This window comes from Paramormyrops kingsleyae, chromosome 21 (genome assembly GCF_048594095.1).
Source record: "Paramormyrops kingsleyae isolate MSU_618 chromosome 21, PKINGS_0.4, whole genome shotgun sequence".
NCBI lineage: Eukaryota > Metazoa > Chordata > Actinopteri > Osteoglossiformes > Mormyridae > Paramormyrops > Paramormyrops kingsleyae.
Genome location: NC_132817.1, coordinates 16,154,351 through 16,177,070, shown reverse-complemented (window position 1 = coordinate 16,177,070; position 22,720 = coordinate 16,154,351). Strand labels below are relative to the sequence as shown.

Genomic DNA, 22,720 nt, shown 5'->3' with positions numbered 1-22,720 from the left:
AGCTGTTCAAACCCAGGCGTGAGGACTCCTCAGCCAATCAATCCTCTAATTAGTAATCTAATTAGGGAGTTTAAGCAAAAACCCACATACACAGCAGCCCTTTCTGGATGAGATTGCCCACCCCTGTTCTAGAGAGTGGTTGATGCCTGGACCAATAGGGTAACTGATCTCAGTTCAGTGAGAGGAGGTACCCAGGTGTTGACCTGACTTAGACTATAATGGGTTGTACCAACTCAGAGATTTGAATCTGAGAGACTTGCAAAGACTTGTATATTGGTATCGGTCAGACATGCCAGTGCATTATGATACTAACACATTTTAAAAAAATGTCAGATTTCTCTTAATCGACACCGAATAGCCTACTGGGAAATTCAGACGTTTCAGAAAAAAATCGCTCATATTTGTTCGGAATTAAACAGGGTTTACAGGCAAGCTTTACAGTTAAAATGTTGTTTTTATGCTGTTGTTTCACCTGACAAAGCAGTAGGAAACCAAGTGTACATTGTTTTAAAGATAAAAGATTATGCAGAACCTACGCAAGATCGGGATATAATGTAGGCAAAAGAAGAGTTTACGCGGACGTGGGCTTTCGGATTGTTGCATACAGGTTTTGCAGATGCATATTAAGGTGTTGTTTTGTTGTTAAAAGATAAACGTTACAAATTTCTAGTGCCTGCGGGGAGGAATGTAGCCTAATTTTCCTTGTTTCGAACAAGATATTTTTCGTTCTGTTAGACCTGCGCTTCTTCTGTGTGTTTTAGAAATCAAGGATCCATCTTCCCGTGTTGCTTTTAAGGGTACCCATTCCAACATTGTTCATCTGAAAATGTGTTGATCTAGCCTACACTTTATTTTCCGGTAAGGATGCTAGTAAAACTCCCGCCTATTCATTCTCTGTCCAGGTGACTACAACTGACTCGCGTCTAGTTTCTTTCTTAAATGGAGAGACAACAAAATTCAGCGGCTATTAATAGGTTAAAATACTCTTTTTTGAACTTCTTGGTTAATTGTCTAATTTTTCAAACTCGTCCCATTGCATGTAGCGCCATGCAAGTTCGTGGTAAATTTCTAGCGTACTCTGTCTCCCTCTAGTGTCCAAAAAGACCATTACGCCGCTTCAGTGACGATTTATTTTGGTATTGTGGCTTATTGTGTAATATGTGGCTCTGCGCTCACTTTAAATCCAACAACACTGATATTTTCTCACTTGTTTTGTTGATTTTTTTGTTAGCTTTGGTTACACTGATAAATCATAATTTATTCAACCTTTACTTATAAATTATCTATAGACTGGGTCTGTGAAAAATATATTTAGTGATTAGAACATTTAATTTAATTTTCGTTTGGGTTCCTTTGGGTTCTGATTTATCAAGGATAGAACTGATGAAAGTGAATTGCCTATATGGGAAAGTCTATGATTAGATTTTTCCTGAACTTTTCCAAGCTGGCATTGCGATCACTTACGGTCTCGGTGATCAGCCTGTTTACTCTTGACTTGTGATGCTGTGATGTTTACGAACTGCTTCTGTCAAGTACAACTATCAAATAAGATGGATATTAGTTCATCTCCAAGTGCACTTTTCGCCCTAAAATCAACGCTTTTTCAGTTGTTTTTGCTCTCGCCGGTTCTTCCTTTGCTGGAGCCATTTGACCGACTATACCAAGACGGGACTGATGCATTTTACAGAAATGACTTTAATAACGCGGTGCTTTATATAGAGAAAGCTCTGCACAGTTACTATGAACTTCGCCGAACTAAAATTCACTGTAGGCTGCTGTGTCTGGACCAGCATCCCTCGGAAGCAGCGCAGTTCTTCGGCTCGGCGATGCTAAGGGCGTCCTGCTTAAATAAGTGCATGCACGAGAAAGTCGGTCCCCAGTCATTGCACAAAGTCAGTGAAGAAATAACGCAAGAATTCCGCAAACGAACTCCGCACGAATTTCTGCAACTAGCATGCAATAAGGTAAGATATTCCCTAGACTATTTAAATGCATTTTAGTTAAAATTAGATAACAACTAGGTTTATCTTGTTAAATTAATAAAGTTTTGCATAATTTATTTAATCTGAGAGAAATGTGTCACTATCAACAATACAGTAGAATAATCGTCGTAATCCCTGTTGCAATCAACAGCTGAAATCCTTCGTGAACTATTGCGTAACGGTGGCCGCAAGACTTAAATTTGTTTTTCCCAAACCAGCTTTATTCTGTGAAATATTGTTTGGAATGGTGAGCACTTGACTGGGACTTTTTCCTTTTTTTTCAAATGTATAAAACAAAGGGAACTGTGTATTTTTGGCTGTCCTTTCGGCTCCTTGATCTCATTGTGTCAGTCAATTAATTGCTTCCGTTTGATTTACGATCATTCTAAATTCTACTGGGAGTTCATGCTGTTATAAACGTTTATTAACTTATTATGTAATACTAAAATGCTTATAATTATAACAGCAATACTTTATTACTCCGCGTGGGGAAATTCTCTTTTCACTTGAAGAGGCAGCCATCTTGTGGCACCCAGGGAGCTGGGGGTTAAGGGCCTTGCCCAAGGACCCACAGACTGTGACAGTTCTGCTGAAGCGGGGCTCCAACCGGTGACCTTCTGATCACAGAGGATATGCCCACTGAGCTGCATGCTGGCTCTATTATCATACTTATTACGTGCAGAATAACCTTTTTTCCAAGAGATCTCCTTAATAGGCCCCTCAAGACTGCATGCAATATTGGGGTTACCATACCCTTTCAAGTAGTGCTTGGCTTATACCAGTAAGGGCAAAGAAATGACCCACCGGCAAGGGGTTAAAATAATTATCATTGCATCTTAAAACAATGCCAGTCACTGCATTTCTCCCAGTAATTCTATATATCTGCCTACTGCAGCTGTACACCTGCTCCTTCAAGCAATTATGTACGCAATCAATCACATGGCAGCAGCCCAGTGCAGAAAACCACAAGCTTGGGGGGGGGGGGGGCAGAAGGTGACTGAGCACGAATGAAAGTGGCCCATCTTCGATGACCCAAGAACTGTTTTTCGATAATGCCATTGCAAAAATTTACCGATGGGTACCCACCTGACTGCGAACACAAAGAGGTAGATCCCCCCCCCCCCCACCAGCCAGCAAAACGTAGCACTCAGCCATGCCCCCTATGCAAGCACCTGCCCTTCGAAAAGTTTGTGCACATCACCGGCCAAGAGCTTCAGTCCATCAATTGTCAGAATGAGGAATAATGTGACTTTGGCTGAGACAGGTGCAGGGCCACCAAAACTGGTGAAAACTGGGCAGTTTAGTTGAACCGGCGAATCTTCCTTTTTTGCTGTGAGATACAGATGGTAGGGTTAGAATTTGGCATAAATAGCATGAATCCATGGTCCAGACCGGCCCTGTATCAGCTGTTCCCGCTGTTGGTGGTGTAATGACGTGTGTGTGTGTGTGGGGGGGGGTGTTTCCTGGGCACACGTCAACCCCTTAATACCCCTCATGTCAAAGTACTGTAGCTTCATGAATATGATCATGAATTCGGTCTCCCCATTTGCCAGATCTGAATCTGGTAATGTGGTGGAACGGGAGACACATGGCAGGAATGTACTGATGACAAATCTGCAGCAATTTTGTGATGAAATCATGTCAACATGGAGCAGAATCAGTAAGGAATTTCTCCAGCACCTTGTTGGGTCCTTAATAGAAGGAATATGGGGTGTTCTTAGACAAAAAGGGGTCATACCTATTAATATAAGGGTATGTACTGAGCAAAAGTTTTAGGCAGTCAAAGAAAGTAGTTAAAGTTATTTATCTGGGTAGTAAGTGTAGTTTTTGCTCCAAAAACATTAGAATTTATGCAAATGAGTAACACAAAAAAAACAAGAATTTCTTCTGTTTTACAAAAAGTTACTGAAATCTTGTTGGATGGCAAGAAGAATCTCACTTTAGTTACCAAACCTCTCCTCAGGCGCACCCCAGCCATTCCTGTATTCATTAAATTTCTCCTCCAGCTAATTAAGAGAATTAGTTAAATAATTGTGAGGTGTTGATTAGCCAAAACGGATATGCTAGTGGTTGAGTCAAGAAATTGATGGGTAGATTGAATGGTTACTGCAAATTATGGAGCGACTTTTGGAATGTCTATCAATGAAGCAGGATGTAATGTGAATGCGAACGCATGATATTGTAGAGAAGATTAATAAATATAAGGCATAACTTTAAGTCAGTGGGGTTGCTGGAGATTTGCAGAGAAATGGTGAACTCCTGGAGGTAAATTGCATCATCCTACAAAAATGAAAACTTCCTGTTTCATCTTCCAGCCCCTGGGCGCATGTTCACTAAGTTTTACTCACTTTCTCTGTTTTGGGTGGGTGTGTGTTTGTAACCGGCCTCCCTCCTTTGTATTCTGCCAGCCACTTTCAGCGCCATGAAACCATTTATCCTCCTCTGTCATTAATATGCTTTCCAAAATGGAGGCCGTACCGCTTTTGTGCAGATCTGCTGGGAACATCAACATTATATATTTTTTTCTGTCTTTGGAAATGCACACAGCCCTGTGGGTATGCTTTTAGTAACAAAACTCCTGGAACTAAACATCCGTGCTATTTCAGGAGTTTCTTTAAGTATTTCACAGGTTTAAAATGGAGAGAGGGAGGAGAGGGAATCAGACAGCGGCTATGTGATTCTTCAGAAACACTCTGATTTCTCATTTCAGTAGCACAGACAAAGCATTTTATTAAATTGGAAGGAAGTATTGCTTGTTGGTTTATGCAATTATATTTAACTACATTTCTCACATCAGCCCAATCTTGTTGTCTCTGGCTGTGCTGCTGTTACACACAGTTACATTTCCTGCCTGTGAGCTGTAGACATAAGGGTACACACTGAATGTTACTGGATGGATGGATGGATGGATGGGTGAATTGGCGCGATGAAGTCTTTTGATAAAAAAAATAATTTAATTGTCACTTCCCTTTTCCTGTTTTGGATCAGTTTTTTGGTAAAATATGTATGAACTGGTTGTTTATTGGAGACAGTGACATTTCATCCTGACACATCTGAAGCGAAAGTTTATAAATACTATGCTTTTAGAATGTTACCACGGCAGAGACGGGGAGTAAATATTCCTCGGAGAATCATTCTTTGATGAATCACTCTCTGATAGTGCAGTTGTTTCTAGAAATGAATGCCAGAGTGCTCAGGCACGAACTTGGTCGTCGAGAAATGTAAGATCCAGCTGGATGTTTCGAAAGAATGTTTGATTAACGTTGATCGCCTGTTCCTCGAAATGTCAGTACCTCCCAGGGTGTGTCCAGTTCCGAAATAAACACAATGGCCGGCAGCCACAGATCCGTTCACTTTTGTGCGCCTTAAATTTCACTTCACTCCCGATGGCAGGTCGCCGCTTGCCTAAACGTTTTTCCTTTTATTTTGACACGCTGAGCACTTATAAATGTCTGTTGTGCTGTGATGCAATCACAGTGCAACCTGCATGTTTACATTACACATTCTTAGAAGAGAATTCTGCCCGAATACACGTTTTCTCAGAATTTATGGCATTTATTCAAGATCTCGGCACACCTGAGCAAAGGAACATCCTTTTGACGTTTTGATAGGAAAGATTAACAGGCGAACTAAGGGCACGTCTGTGTAACATACATCAAGTACATTGGTTTTAACTTGTATATTTAGGTTCTCCCCTAAATCCTCAGGCAGTTTGTAAACAGTATCCCTTCTTCCGAAGGTGGAGTAGCTCTATATTGACGTCCCGGTGGACCTCAGAACTGCTCACTTTCTCATGCCAATCTTGTGGAGAAACCTCTTTGTGACTTCTTGTACTCATGACAGTCATTACAAAGGTTGTGTGATACCACTGATATTTATTTCAACCCAATACTAAGTAATGATTACATTTGCTGGGTGGTGGTGCCTGCAGATTGATCGTGTCTAGGCCCTGAAATGAAAATCTTCGCCTCTCTCCCCCCCTTATGGGTGATCCTCACTGGTAGTACTGTAGTTCATATCCTGCTCCCTGTGATAAAATAAATATTTAATTTACCACGCAAAAACAAAATTGTATTTTTTGCATCTGAATCGATTCTGACAATGAAACATTCAGAATGAAAGAATCTATATTTTGGGATCCACATATCCTTGGTCATGACTTGCGTTGACGATTAGGGATAGAGAATGAACTATAAATGACTTTGTCTGGTGACTTTGGTCAACAGTTTTGTGTGGAACAGACATGCTGTGTTTCTTTGTAAGCTGAGGGGGGAGGACAAGGCAGCCGCAGCAGAATCTTGTGTCCATTCAAACCTGGAACACGTAGAAGAGGACCAGAACCCCAAGCGGGACCAGCACTTTCAAACTGGGAGAGAGGCCCAGTATCACCAGGTAAACAGAGATCAGTTATAGCTGCTTGTTACTGTTTATTTGCTCTGATGTTTATTAAGCCTAATGCCACCTACAGACTTTATACATCAACTGTCAGTTGGTATGTTATTCCCCTACACCGCTTGCTGTGCAGAAAGGTTATATATTCCAGTCATTACCCAGCTGCCTCAGTGTGGCCACATGGTTTGTAGTGGCTGGACCCAAGTTTACCGGCATAGGGCGATAGCTGCTAGGCCACACTTTCTGCAGCCTTTACAGCCACGTCAGAATTAGCAAGCAATTTACACCGGAAACACAGGAATACACTTTCTATCCAGAAATCAACTTCCCAAACTCAATTTACAAGGCGAGGTAAAGCGAAGATCAGCACGCTCTTGGAATATTAGCAGTTTCAGATCGTTTATCATAACGTCGGGAAATGCACTTCTCTGTTTCCCCTTCTGGAGCATGTCTTCCTGGTTGGAGTAGAGCACTACAGAAAGGAAGACTATGAGGAGGCCATCAGACACTTTGAGCGGGCCCTTCTGGAGTACTACAAGGCAGACACAGAGTGCAGGGTGCTGTGCGAGGACCAGCAGAACTTCTGGGATCATACACCCTCCACCTTCTGGAGCAACATCTACCAGCTGATCTCTGGTACGCTGATAAGCACCATAAAATGTCGCCTTGTATCTAACCCAAAAACCCAGTCCAAGCTTCCCCTCCAGAATGCTCTAGTTTCCAGTCATCTCACACTCATGCCTTGCAAATTGGGTCAACAATGGGGCCATGAAGTTCCCTTTGGGTGGAGCCTTGATGTCTTTCATCAACAGTATTGTTGTGACTTCAGTGCATTCATACTTCTGGATCATGCTGCGTTACGTATTAGAGCCTTGCATATGGGTCTAATAAGCGCTACAAGACAACTATTCTCCACTGTGATTTAAGATTTGTAAGTTTGATTTTTGAGGAAGTGAGCCTCTCTTGAGCATCCAGGAATCTGAGATGTCCATATAATGGTCTGCATTTTATTATTTAGCCTGAAAAGTTTTTCGAAATGCACTTATCTATCCTGCAGGGTCATAAAACTATTTCTTAAATAATTCCTGAAAGTTTTTTTTTTCTTAAATCTTCTTTGCCGATTGTGGATGAGAACATGCGTAGCCATTCACTGCCTCGAGTTTCAGATGGTATCTCTGAACTTTGCTTATCGCTTCACTGGCCGTGGCGTTACCCTTACACTAAAGTTCTGGAATTTTCTTCCATTAATTAACCTTATCTTGTCCTTGGCAGTTCATGGTAACAGATATTAAGTGTCATATGTATACAGATTAATTACATTCCGGTTTAGGCTGGTGGGGGGAAAAGCCCAAGAACAAGGGAAAGGATACAAAAACTGACTGTGTATGAAAAAAGCATCCAATTTGCATCCCAGAATTGTAATAGGCACCCAGCTACATGCAGGTGTTCCACATGCAGGTGTTCCACATGCAGGTGTTCCACATGCAGGTGTTCCACATGCAGGTGTTCCACATGCAGGTGTTCCACATGCAGGTGTTCTTTTGCTGTGAGTGACTTGTTCATGTGTGTGTGTTCAGATTACTTTGTCCAGGTGCTGCACTGCAAACATGAATGTGTGCGAGAGTTGGCCACACGCCCTGGTCACCACGTCCCCATGCAGAGCTACCTGCCACTGCACTACGACTACCTGCAGTTTTCTTACTTCAAAGGTAAACCAACTGGCCCACCCTGTAGTTTTCAAAGGTCAGCATCGACCAGGGGTCCCCAGCTATTTTCCCTGGGGGGGTCAAATACCTTCAGCCAAAGTACGCTGCGTCTAGAAAGAAAACGTTGATCTGGTGGGAGGTTCCAGAATGATAAAATTTGCCAACCGTGAGGGGGTAATCGTCCCCGTGGCCTGGAGTGTGTCTAGGTCCACCTGGAGTCTGCCAGTTGGTGACCAACGACTTAGACACTAGGAAATTTGGAAATATAAGATGAGCTATAAATGCTGGTAATTCTGCATTGTAGTACAAGAGAGTGAGTGACCACATAGCGAAGCCTTTAGCCTTTTAAATAACAAGCTGGTGTCACAATGACAAGGCTGTGGCTTCTCAGCATGGGGGCCAGAAGCACAGACACGGGGATTCCACACGAGGTTAACGAGGGGGCGTGGCACACAGGAGGATTGGCATGATCGGGACGTTACAATAACTGAAGAAAATAATAGGTAAAGAAATCAGAATAAACTGGGTATGGAAGGTGAGCATTGGTTTAATGGCTGTGTGGTTGGCAGGGTAGCCATCTCAGCCCTTCTGCACCTCCAGGAGCGCGGTGCTGCGGTGGGTTGGCAGAATAACGGAGGCTTGTGAGGCAGTAAAACACTGAGCTGATGGTTCTCACGGCGATGCGTGCCAAACGCTATCCTACAGCCCTTCCATCCCAAGCACGGCACAATGGGCCACTTCAGAATGTCTCTCCCTTGTAAATAATAGCTTGTGTTTTGTAGGGCGCTTTTGGAATATTTTCCATTGTTTGTAAAAGATGGTCGGGTGATGACATGTGAAAGCATGGCTCTGTGAATCTGGAGGGATGCATATGCAGCATTTGTAAATCACCTCTGAAAATGGCCTTTTTATACACCGTATTTAGCCTCGTAAATCTGATATTCATGGGTAATTATTTTTTTATCAGGGACATGGAAACACATATATTTTGCTGCACTTGTTTCATTTTGCCAAATCAAGAGAGGGCATGAGATTTTTATCAGGTACGACATTGAAAAGATTATTATTTCAAAATCTTCATAAGTAATGTGGCATTGTGGAGTTACGTTGTAGCAATTTAGGTTCTGTAAGCCACACCATGGCACCATTAGCTATGAGTGGGAAGGAAGTGAATAAAGATTAATAGATGCAACTCAATGATAATGCCAACTGACTGCACAGTAAACCTGACACAAGGAAATGCAGAGCTCAGTGTTACTGTGTATCCTGTGTAAATGTGTTTGTGGATAGCATACAAACACTAATCTGAACTACTGCTTTGAGAGAATGGTGCAAGCTTTTTAAATAATTAGTAAATGTGTTATTAGTAAACAGTGAAAATCAGACCTTTATTAATAATATGACTCTGTACACATCCAGCGTCATTGTATTTCCCAGAGCTCTTGGGGTCTTTGTGAGTCGTATAAACGAAATGCTGTGACCCCAGGGTGATAATATCCATACACACACAGCAAAAACATCCCAGTCCTTCTTAATAGTTGTCATATTGAGGTGACATGTTTCTCAGAAGTCTAGAGTTGGACAGCGTTCAAGGAGAAGAATATGGCATGTGCCTATTCTGTACAGGCCTACCCCACTATGGGGTTTGGGAGACATGCTGACCTGCATGTAATTAATTCATGCATCCATCATCTGATCATTTATTCTGGTCAGGGTGATGGGGGGGGACCTGAAGTCTGTCCAGGGCAGCATAAGGCACAAGGCTGGGGTGTACGCTGGATGCGATGCCAGTGAATGAAATTCATCAATTGCAGATGGACACTGTCCGTTGATTTTGAGGGAACAACTCTAGTTTATTTGGAGCATTGACAGTAGGACCATATTCAAGTGTGGTTTTCTTGGAACTCGACACAACGGCAAATCAACGCCTATGGAGATCCCTGTCAGGTTGAAAATGGCAGCCCGCCTGACTATTGAGTAAGACGTGCTGAAAGCAGCACACTCTGCCTCTTCCAGTGGGCAAGATCCAGGACGCCATGGCAAGTGCCCAGGCCTGTCTGCTGTTCCACAAGGGAGAGGAGCACATGGTGGAGAATGTGGCGTTCTACAGGAAGACGCTGGGGCATGACGTCACGCCGCGGAAGGTGAGGGATCAAACAGCAGCTGTGCAAGATGGAAATATCACTACTACTAAAATGACCCTCCTTCCCTACTTGAGTGCTTGTTAAGGTTCTCGAGAATAATTCAGAGTGAGACTTTGTAAGAGAAAGTTTCTTTTAATCCGCAGAAAAGAAGCAAAAGCAACAGATTGTCCCCGTTCCCGTCCCAACATGGTGACACACACAACAAAAGAAATATCACAGTTTATATATCTTTTTTTAAGCTTCCTTAGAAGCATATCAATACTATGATTGGCTACTTCTCCAAAAAGCAATTCACCTATCAAAAAGCTCATTAACAATGATTGGTTAATACTTCAAGAGGTATGCCAATTACAATTGGTTGCTACCTCAAGAGGCACATTACTTATACATAGTTACCTTGGTTTCATAGTTGCCTTGGTTACCCCCTTAGTTACCCTATCCCATAATTATCACCACCCCCCCACACACACCTGTCTTGTCTCAGCTCACTCTGCACTCTCTGACCTCCTCACGCTTCTTCCCGCCCACTGTTCCCATCTCTTCCCCATTAGCTAAACACCACTGCTGTGTAGTGAAAATTATTCGTTTAGACGTAGTGGAAGATTTTGTGTTTACTTAGAGAATATTTGCTATGATCACAAAGTACCGTCTGTCTGTGAAAGGCGAGGGCGGCTGAGTGGCCAACCAGATGGGAGGGTCACGCCGATAAGTGCAGAGCTGGTCTTGACCGGTTCTGTTTGGCTGCACACAGAGAACACAGTAACTGTGAACCTTCATTTTTATCTCATAGAATGATAAACATGAAGCAGAAGTATAAAGGAGCTGTGCAAGAAAATAATTTTGGGCACTTGTGTATGTGGGCGCGGTGTCCCGGCTTATTTGATGCATCGAATAACCTAATTTAACAACTTTGCTCCTTTCATACCCTCTGACTTTGGCATCTTTTCCACCACAGCTGTTATCATATGTATCTTATATGTTCCTGCATGCGAGATCTCCTGCATCATCACATTGCAATACATGATCAATAGCACGGCTTCCTCCATTTGCAGCAGACACCTTCAGATTAACTATGGTTCCCTTTCTCGGAAGTGCTGTGCCTCTCTAAACCTCAGCCAGTTATTCTTGTCTCAGTAAACTCCGGCCTTAACCACACGTTTCCTGTTTTTTTTTTATGTTTTGCTAGCCCATTTACGGCAATACCCAGCCACCTGTGACTGAACTTAGAGTACATGTAGAGACGCAAAACCCACCCCACCTTGGACCCTTCTGCAAAACAGCACATGGGGGGCTGGGGGGGGGGGGTGCAGATCTGGTGATGAGTAGGTAGCAGGTAACTGGGTCTTCATTTAAGGCAGAGAGCCCACTGTCAGTTTTTCAGCAGAATCACATGGATGGATTTTCCCACCATAAACAAGGTGCTTCTGTTCTTTTGGTTTCATACACACATATTTTAAACCCCAGTGACTTAAAACTTCTGCTTGGCCCCGCCTCCTGTAGTTGCTCGGACCCACCTCCTCTACAATCTGATTGGCTATCTCTCCGAACAAGTCATTTTTCATTCTGCCCTCAGAGCGTTTTCGTGTGAGTAAAACTCCCATGAACCCTTAGCTTCTCCCCAGCACAGGCTTGAAGCTGCCCTGGGGAAGACGGTCCTGGTTTTGGGTTGGAGCAGTTAGCGGCCATCTTGTTAGCCTCCCCCTCACGTGTTTCCAGGCTGACCATAAGAGGCCTGTTGTTGCTGTCCGCTCGCCTGGTGCTGAACGGCGACTGTTGGTGCGTTGGCGGATCCGCAGCCGCTTGCCGTATCACAGTGGCTAGTAAAAGTATAAGTCAATGTCTCCAAGTCCGTTCCTCCCAGCTCCCAGTAGATCAAAAACGTGGGCAGTCTGTCAGTCCTCGAAGACCATATTGGGAAACAGTGATATGAGTATTAGTGGAGAAACCTTTTCATTATTGTTAGTTTTGCTCAGATTTGTATCAGACATATATCTGCCACAAGCCTCCTTGGTTATAGACCCAGGTTATTATCCTTACAGAAAATAATTACATTGCTCTGACTGGGTTTGGAACCTGTCCTATTCTGTAGGGACAAGCCGCATTCTAGTGAATACATTTAAAATTATTCCAGAACTTAGAAGTAAAACCCTTGGAACATGATGACTGTTTACCAGATGTGCACCTGGAAGTAATTCGGCTATTTCAGGAACAATGTCAAAATTCCTCAACGACGTCCCAGTGGAAAAAGCTTCTCTTGGTGACTGACAAGAGGAATAATGCAGCCTTGGATCGTCATGCTGTTCCACAGGAGGCAGAGTGGTACTTCAGGCGGCACGAGATGGAGCGAGAGCTGTTCCTGGTGGAGAGCGAGAGCCGGGGATCCGAGTTCAGACCAGAGGTGAGTGAGATCAGACCCCCAGCTTCTCCCTGCAGATTCTGCCGGTGAGCGTAGTTACCGCTCAACCAGGATTTCCATCTCCGGTGGCTGCAAAAGTAAATGCTAGGGACCGCAGGTAACTGACGACACCCCCAGCAGGAAGTTTTATTCCAGATTCATGACCGCGACATATCATGCTGGTTTAGTGATGCGCATTTACAGTATGTCGTCGTAAGGCATTAAGCAGTGATATATGGTTAAGCAAGGAATTAGTGGGTTAAAAAAACAGCAAAGTCACAGGAAAGGTGGAAATTGCTTCCTGACCTTTAAAAGAAGTACTCCTGTAAAAAGAGTGCTTATAAAATCACAAAATGCCAAAGTGCAGCTGATAGTGACTGGGGGTGAGCAAAAGTGATCCATCTCTTACATGCAGAGTATTGATAGCAGACTAGTGTAGACAAACTGTCTCTACTCCACGTCACGGCAACACATGTATTCATTAGCTGACTGAGACTCGTGAGTGAGAGCAGGAAATAGTGGCAAGAATTGTTTTTGATTAATCGTTATATTCTACAGAAGCTGATTAATCATTTTCTATAGAAGCAGAGTCATTTAAGTGCAATGAGAAATAGCTCTGGTGCAATTAACTACTGAAGTGAAATAAAAAAGGAGAAGCAGTGACAGCCGTTTACTGTAGCTGAATGTAACGATTGCCTGACAACACAGACTGTTTTATGCACCAGCAGCTCTGCAGTCAGGATCTACCCCCTTCAACTACAAGAGAGATTCTGTCCATTTGAATCCTTGGCATGAGTTGGTGGAGTATTTTGTCAAACAGCAATTCTATGATGATGAGACAATACAATGGTGGTGTAATCATTTTGTTATACAAAATGAATGGGGAGTGTTTGGGAGATACAGATCTCAAGAATACATTGAAGCAAGTGCTTTTAAAACTGTAAATAAGAATTAGTACTTTCTGTTCCACTCCATGGCTGCCAGTGAAGGGAGGTGAGTTTGTCCTTGTGTTTTTTTTCCCCAAAAGTAATAGAAGATTCTACACCAGTTCAGGATATTTTAGGAGAGCGTTTATTGAGCCAGACATGAAAGTGATATAGTGGCCCACTGTCAGGGTAATGAAGACATTGGCCAGCCTTTCTGTATTATTCACAGGCATCTTGGCCATATTCCACAGATGAAAGGAAGCTGATTCTTCAGATGTATTTTCTAATGTAAACAAATCTTCTTTATGCATGTTGCAAGGCCTGTAATCGAAGAATTCACATCAGGGCAGAAACTCCATGGTCCGAGAATGTCACAATGGTTTTATTGTTGTATGACCAAACAAAACACAAATTGCAAGACACTCTGAAGCAAATATCCCCCCTCGTACTGCCAGCTTTTCAGTCTCTGTATGTCTTGGAGAGAAGGCGGCCGGGATCAGGTAAGCTTTGGGGCTTGGGGCTGCTGACTGGATGAGGGTGCAGAATGAGACTCCAGTGTGCGTGGTCAGGGAGAAACGACTCCAGTGTGCGTGGTCAGGGAGAAACGACTCCAGTGTGCGTGGTCAGGGAGAAACGACTCCAGTGTGCGTGGTCAGGGAGAAACGACTCCAGTGTGCGTGGTCAGGGAGAAACGACTCCAGTGTGCGTGGTCAGGGAGAAACGACTCCAGTGTGCGTGGTCAGGGAGAAACGACTCCAGTGTGCGTGGTCAAGGAGAAACCCAGAACCAGGGTACAGGAAAAAAAAGACAGAACTGAACAGACCACTAAACCACACTTCTGACACACTAGACACAGAAGGAATGCAAAGTCCTAAAGCAACATAGCAGTACTCAGTACTCATTACTCAGTGTGTATTGATCCTGGGACTTGTTATCGGATTAAGTCCCAGGCAACGGTGGTTTAAAACAGAGTGTATGTTATTGTAACTGTATTTTGTGAGATTATTTCTCTCTGACTGGAGTTGAACAGAAGGAAGTTCTGGATCATCCAATCCCCAAAGACTCACACTGAGGTTAGAGTAAGTTGGCTTGAGCATAGGAATGATAGTTACTACTATGTTTGATAATGATATTCTTAAGGGGCAGAACTCATAAAGAGCAGAGCAGTGGGCCCAGCACTGGCCATGTGGGTCTGACCTGTATTTGACCTCAGAATCTTTTGATAATTCAGTGTCAATCAGTCACAGAATATTTAAAGATATCTTCTCCTTAGTAGTAAGGTAACTCATGACTCCACAACAACAGCTCCCCCTTGTGGACCCTTCTAGCATTCTTGACAGAACACTGCACATCACACCTGTTATCTTTATCGTATTGTTAGGGGAACAATCAAGCAATTAATAGTCAGTTAGTGTTTGCATGGAGAAGGGAGAGAGTTTGTCCAATTTTCTGACACTTTTTAATGGTAGTTATACCTATTTATTTTTTAATGAAAGCATGATGCTGGATTGTGCACAGCAAAAAAAGTATACAATTTAATTGCAATGTATGTCAAAACCTCGAATGTGAATGTTGATCATAGTTTTTGAATATGACATTTTTTTGGTGTGGGGGGGCACATAATATTTTGCAGGAAATCAATTGATCTAATGAGTAATTTCAGCAGTTAAAACAATAATGACATTTTGACTTTTTAAAAATTTTTTTTTATTAATATTCTGATAGCATATAATGTTTTTATACACGTAGGTAATATCTTCCAACCTCCCTGATTGATATATTCATAATCTGAATTTTTCTTCTTTTTAGAATTACTGGCACCAAACTCTCAGACGGAAGGACACCAACAGGTTAGGTCTCATTTAGTCAGTATGAAATGACCCTTAAATAATAACCAATCTGCTGAATTGTTAAGGGGCAGCTTCAGTCTTTGATGGAGTAAAACCGTACTGCTTACTTTTTTGGGGGATCCAAACTAGGAGTTTATAGAGTTTGTGATTTAAAAATTAAATCACAATATTAAAAATATTGCTAACACTTTCTATGAATGTCATGTCTATGAGAATCTATCAGCACATTCATAACACATTACATTACACTCATAAAACATTATAAACATGGCTATAAATATTTATAAAAAGGCATAACACGTTATAGCCATGTTTATTAAGCATTATGAATGCTTTATGAAGCTCTCATCTGTGATTGCCTATAGATACCTTCATAATGTGGTATAAAGCATCCTTGATGCTTATGCCGACCATTATAATGTATTATGAAAGTATCTATAGTGCATTATAGATGAGAGCTTCATTGGAGCTTATGAAGTATTATAATCAACACTATAATGCCTTATAACTGTCAATAGAAGATGCTGTAATGTTTTATTAATTCTTACACAAACAATTACAATGCATTATTTTATAATATATTATATATATATATATATTTTCTTTTTCTTTCCAAATGAGTACAGGGTCCCCTCGGGCCCCAGTGGAACTACAGATTCCACGGCCACGTCAGTAGAGATGGACACCAGCTTGGAGCAGGACTATAGGCTGACAGAGGGTGGGTCCTTTCTGGAAGAACCCCAGAATGATGTTCAGCCTTTGTTCTGCACAATGGTGGTGTCACCGGCCAGAATCTGCATGCGCCAGATATATAACTGAAAAGGCATCAGCTTTTATATCCTACTGTCACAATGCATGAAGTCCCAATAGATAAAGGTTTGTTTTCTATTGTAGGGGGTCCCAACCTTTTGGTGACTGTGAACCAATTTATGTTGTAAAACATTTCTTGGACCCTGTGGACAGGGGAGGGGGGGTCAAAATGAGTGATTGTGAAGGATCATAAAAAAGGAGTGGTTTGAAAATATATAGAATTTATTTTTGTAAATGAACCAACTCCGCTCAAAACCCACATAGTGTAATATACACTGCAGATGTGTAGCGTTCAGTGGACCAAGGGTTGGGATTTTGGTAATCCCTAGTCTATTAGACAAGTAGGTGGTCAGCAGGTGGCCATTATGCAATGAGACATATGACCCCCCCCATATTTGCATCCTGGATGGGGTGAAATTCCATAAATTGGTCAGATTGTTCAGTGAGTTTTTTTTTTTTTTTAAATTGCAATGCTTCTGCACTTTGGATGAAAGCTCCATCTTGGAGAAGAAGCGTTACTGAGACTCCTAGAGCAGCCTGACCCTTGGGGTTTCGGGTTCTGTGCAGGGGGGCCACTGCTTCACGATCACATTCAGCTGGTGCAGAACTCCAAGGGGCTGAAAGGCTCCCAGAGGGTCCTGCTGGACAACGTCATCTCCGGGGAGGAATGCAGGGAGCTGAGAGACGTGGCCGACGTGAGCCTCTGATACAATGTGTCCTGCACTTGCGGCACATTTTGATCTAGTTCTCTAGTCCTCTTTTTCTGAAATTACCAATTGATCATAGTTATCAAGGCAATTTTCTAAAAAAAACGTAAAAGGATGCCAGATCAGTACCATGATTCCTTCGTAAGCACACAACGTGTAACAGAATGAAAAGGTTTTTGTCTACATGGACCACTGAAGGTGGCTGCCTGTTGATGATCTGCCAGGTTGTAGGCACAGCTGGTGATGGGTACAATGGTGATCCATCGCCCCACACTCCAAATGAGAAGTTTGAGGGTTCAACAATCTTAAAAGCTTTGCGGGTGAGTACAACTGGTCACAGGTCAAAGTTGAGGTCTGAGGATCAAAATGGTAGGTTAGTGGTTGAGGTGCTTGACTTGACTTACGATCGATGTCTCAGGGCCCTGCTGTTAATCTTTCGAACATCTCTTTTGCTTTGGAAAGAACATCCTTATATACACGCCGTGCTCACAGAAAGTCTTAGGATGCTTGCTTAATTCAGAAAAAAATATTGCAATAAATATAAAAAATCATTACTTTATTCATTGGTTTACATAATATATATGTCACTTTAGAAGCAACCAGTAGTTTTAAATAAAATATTAATATCAAGTAGTAATAAATTGAAACCCAAATTATAGTTCTAAAACAGATGTTTGGAATTAAAAAGTTCATTGACAAGCAACCACCCAGTGCTTTTTTTATCAGTAACACCTTTGCAATAACGCAAAACATTTATGTTTAGTATCCCTTTGGGAAACAGTGACTACAATTGCAATTAATAACAGAATGACAAAAACAGAACTGAATGAATCTGTAAAGTGAAAATGTTTGGGCAAAAGACATGTACAGTTATGTTAGACATCGCTTGTCAATGGACTTTTGTTATGAAACCAATACATTTGCAACATATTTACAGAATTAAGGAAGCGTCCCCCATTCTGTGAACACTGTAACTGCTTTCTGTGAACACTGTAACTGCTTTCTGTGAACACTGTAACTGCAGGGATTCAGCTTCAATCTCCTCAGTGCCTCTGAGAAATGAAGTCGGATTGTTGGCTTCTTTCCTGCTTAATGTTCTACTGCAATAACTGCTAGCAGTCGGACACCACATGGCCATTAATGGAATTGAATTAAGCTCTTTGCCAAGTGCGGCTCATCTGGCCCTGTAGTGCATAATGAAAGCAGGCGGACATATTTGAGGGAGACAAACTGGAAAATGCTCGATTTAGATTACAAAATGGGTGGGAATCTCATTACACAGTATAACTAATTTGCTTGTTAAATAATTCTTGTTTCAGTTTGCTGATGAGGGGAGGATCCAGTGGAAAAATGTCCGCCTCTTTTACGACGTGAGCGAGAAAGTCAGGCGGATTGTAGAGTCATACTTCATGCTCAACTCCACGCTGCACTTCTCATACACCCACCTGGTGTGTAGGACTGCCCTTTCAGGTGACCTTTTGCCCCCCCAAGGGCACTGGGACAGTTTTCTTCCTTATGATGGAGTGATTTAATAACCAGGAGTGCACGTAACTGGTACGCAAGTACGCATTCACCGTATACAGCGATAAGCTCTGCAATTTCTTGTCGTAGCAGCGCAAATGCGTATTTATCTTAGAAATTCTTGTGCATTTTAACCTTTATGTGGCTAATATGTACTTCTTTTGTGCTATGAAGGCTAAAAGGCACAATGATTTCTCCTCATAACAGCGTAAATGCACATAAAATAAGTCCTCAGTTGTACCACTGTGACAAGAAATTGCCAGGTTAATAAGAACATAAGAACTAAACAAACAAGAGGAGGCCATTCGGCCCATCGAGCTCGCTTGGGGAGAACTTAACTAATAGCTCAGAGTTGTTAAAATCATATCTAGCTCTGATTTAAAGGAACCCAAGGATTCAGCTTGCACTACGTTATCAGGAAGACTATTCCATACTCTGACTACACGCTGTGTAAAGAAGTGCTTCCTTAAATCCAGTTTGAAATGTTCTCCCGCTAATTTCCACCTATGGCCACGAGTTCTAGTATTTGAACTAATGCTGAAGTAACTATTCGGTTGAACAGCATCCAAACCTGTTAGAATCTTATAGACCTGGATCTCATATGGTGAATGCATACTTGCATACCAGTTATGTGCACCCCTGTTAATAACTAATTAAATTAAAAGTAACATTTAACTATTTTACTAACAAATACTAGCAAGCCAGTATAACATGTTTATAAGTAGCTAAGCAGCAAATGCATATCAAACACATGTTAGGTTGCTTGACACATTACCATCTCTCACATTTGGCTTCAATGATGCTCTGGTGACCTATGTGGGTCCACCTTAAATCGCAGACCACCAGCACCACCGAGAAGATATGAGCCACGCAGTCCACGTGGACAACTGCATCCTGGACTCCAAAGCCAAGATGTGTCTGAAAGTGCCACCCGCTTACACCTTCCGAGACTACAGGTAGCCGGTACATTTAAAGCTTTGCCTGTAACCAAAAACCCCCTGGGATTCGTCCCAGTTAGAAAAACCTTAGAGCTCATCTGTTTAAGAAAGGCTGGCATATTCTCATACCTCCAGGGCTGTCGGTTTGTTTCCAGCTGTGTGTGTGTGTGTGTGTGTGTGTGTGTGTGTGTGTGTGTGTGTGTGTGTGTGTGTGTGTGTGTGTGTGTGTGTGTGTGTGGAGTTTGCATGTCTCCCCCATACATTCAAGTTATGAATGCTAGTTGGATGGATGTTTTCGAAACTAGAATTGTTAACAGACGGATTCAAATACTACACAAGTCTAAGTGTCTACATATAATACTGTAGCTACAATGAACTATCAGTGTCCGTTTTTTGTCACGGCTGTACAACCAGAAAGCTGCAGTTCTCACGCGTGAGGCAAAATTGTTGCTGCTTTGAGTGCTGTTACCTGTATGGATGCCTTCCCTTTCCAGTGCACTGCTGTATCTAAACGGAGACTTTGAAGGTGGCGAGTTCATTTTTACAGAAATGGACGGTGAAAGTATTACGGTAAGTGATTAAAGATTGTGAATCTGTCATGTGACCTGCCGTACACTAAAATTGACAAAATAGTGAACATTTGTAACTGCCATCTTTTTCAGTCCTTTGAAGTCACTGCACACTGTGTCCTTGCACTGTACATTTATGGAGGATGTTTAAGCTGCCAGTAATAGCCATGTGTCACTGGCACACACAGGCGACTGTCAGGCCTAAATGCGGCCGCTTGGTGGGCTTCTCGTCTGGGGTGGAGAACCCCCACGGGGTTCGCGCAGTGACGAAGGGGCAGAGGTGTGCCGTGGGCATGTGGTTCACACTGGATCCGCTTCACAGGGAGCAGGTGAGTCATATGCACTGGAATTCAGAATCATCATGATCATTACTATGGCAAGATGCTGTTACAAAGGATTGCAGTGCTGTCTTAAATGTTTTAAAATGGCTTAGCATTTTACAATGTTGTGATCATTTACAGTGTTGTGAAAATGTACAATGTTGCTAAGAATTTTACGCTTACAGGAAACCTCTACAGTATCACTAATATCGGTCTGGTAGTTTATTTTGGTGTTTCCCAACCCGGTCCTAAGGCACCCCCAGACAGTCCACGTTTTTGCTCCCTCCCAGCTCCCTGCCAAACAGTCCACAATTTTGCTCCCTGGGAGGCTGGGCAAGGAGCAAAAACGTGGACCGTCTGGGGGTGCCCAAGGACCGGGTTGGGAAACACTGGTTTATTTGATACAGCCTTGTATGATTTTCTCACTTGTTTGATATATTTTGTATTGAATTGTTTTTTTGTAGGATATGTTAAAGGTTGGGGAAAGGATCCAGTTGTTAGTTAATGAAGATCAATCAGCATCGGAGGTAAATTTAGGCAGCAGAGAAGAGCTGTAGTGGATATAATTTATTTTCGAATGTTTATCTTAATGAAGTTTAACGTGAGGGCATTTTACAGGACTGAGTAGACTGCATGGCGTGATACTGCTGCCATATTCCAGGACAGTAATCCCACATACATACTGCTACACACATTCAGGAGTGCGGTCTCGCTCACTAGGGCAAGGTCAGACTCCTCCTCTGCCTCCCCAGTCACCAGATATAAAAACCACATTTCCATCTCCTTCATCCCTCGAACAATCAAAGGCTTTTTCTTCGTTTTCTTCGTATCTGCCATTATCTCACCATGAACAGTTCATGACCTTTAAAGAGCTTTTCAAGAAAAGTAGAGCTGTTGTGAAGACATAGCATGACCCCATCCATGTCCTTGATATTAATGAATGGTTTGGTGTTTCCATTATTTTATTCACCCTTGTATAATAAGTATCTGAATCAGTATATATTGATTAGCGCACAAATCCTATAGAGTCCTAGAGTAGGGAATGAAACATACAGAACTGGTACAGAAAATTTTATTTTTGTATATTAAAAAATGTTTATACAGCCATTACTTGTATATACAGGACATGATACAAAATTATAAAAAGAAACCAAAATTATATTTGATTACTGGGATATTTAATTTTTTTTTTTTTTTGCACCATTTTTTAAATCTTAATTCATTCATCTATATTTTTTATTGCATTGCTACCATTTAGATGCTTTGTTTGGACTGTATGTGACCATGTTTTTTTTTTTTATCATTTTAATAACATAATAATTTAATAGGTTTGGCAGAGTTTTAAAATGGTCTTTATTTGAAATTCAGGACATGATATTGTGAAAAATAAAATGGCATATCACTGAAGAACAACGTGAAAGGTTTTTCTTACATCAGTTGATGCTGGAAGGCAGTTAAACACCAAAGTACCAAAGTATATAACAAGTATGCTTGTACTCTTTTGTTTCATCTCAGAACGTTTTGAAACATTTCTAACGTAAAACATATCGAACACTGTTTGGCTTCAAACACCAAGAATATCAAGACTTATTAAAAAAATGAAATGTTTTTATTAAAATAATATTGTAAACCCTTTTCCATTTAAAACGTCTTATACAAAAACTAATATACAGTTTTCTTTGTGTAATATAATCAGCCAGAGGGCAAAAGAAGTCTTAGGAAACTTTAAATATATACAGCACTTGTTTTGTGGTCTTGATCCTATAGACCGTTTTGTGTGCAGGTCTGCATCAGCTGATTTCATTTCGTTGAGCATGTTTGAAGTAATTGTATCATTTAGTGGGTCCTTGTGCTACATTATTCAAGGGAATGTGCATTACAAAAACACCCATACACATTTTTTGAAGGACCGATAGCTATTAAAACTCCAGACTGGCATGGGTGGATTGAAACTGGCATGTCTACTTGGACCTCAGAACACAGCACATCCTGGGAAAGTATGTAAGGGGGAGTTCCATCGCCCCCAACCTGCACCAGCACTGAGATGTACTGGGTCGTCATGGGAGCAAGAAGGCAGCCCATTGAAACACTGAAACCTTTTTTTGGAAAAATGACTTATCTGGAGACTGAATGATACAAATCCCCATTGTGTCTGAAAGGAGAAAATGGTGGATCGCTGCTGGCTTTGTACATTTAAAATACCTCGGACACACAAGGCAGCATAACACTGGGAATGTTCCATTACATTACAGACGTACATTTAAAATCCATACAATCGCAACTGGCTGACAGCAGCCCTAGAATACATGAGTCTCTACGAAATGGAAAAAAAAAACTACTAAAGCCTCACAGTCCCAACAACAGAAAGTTTGTTCAGTCACTGAACAGTGATACACAGGATAACTGACACAGGAAGTCCAGCCTTTGTTAAGTGCTCAGGACAGATGTAATCAGATACGT

At 41.9% G+C, this 22,720-nt stretch overlaps 1 protein-coding gene across 1 annotated transcript; it reads left to right on the top strand.

The window, feature by feature from the left end:
* The first annotated feature begins 255 nt into the window (after window positions 1–255).
* p3h2 (prolyl 3-hydroxylase 2) lies at window positions 256–22,501 on the top strand. The gene is made up of 15 exons (XM_072704026.1): window positions 256–1,964; window positions 6,246–6,374; window positions 6,821–7,010; window positions 7,952–8,083; window positions 10,097–10,224; window positions 12,533–12,622; window positions 15,355–15,395; window positions 16,022–16,113; window positions 16,773–16,900; window positions 17,137–17,232; window positions 18,232–18,382; window positions 19,272–19,389; window positions 19,866–19,941; window positions 20,129–20,269; window positions 20,725–22,501. The coding sequence occupies exons 1-15, from the start codon at window positions 1,509–1,511 to the stop codon at window positions 20,815–20,817; spliced, it is 2,061 nt and encodes a 686-aa protein (XP_072560127.1). The 5' UTR covers window positions 256–1,508; the 3' UTR covers window positions 20,818–22,501.
* The last annotated feature ends 219 nt before the right edge of the window (window positions 22,502–22,720 follow it).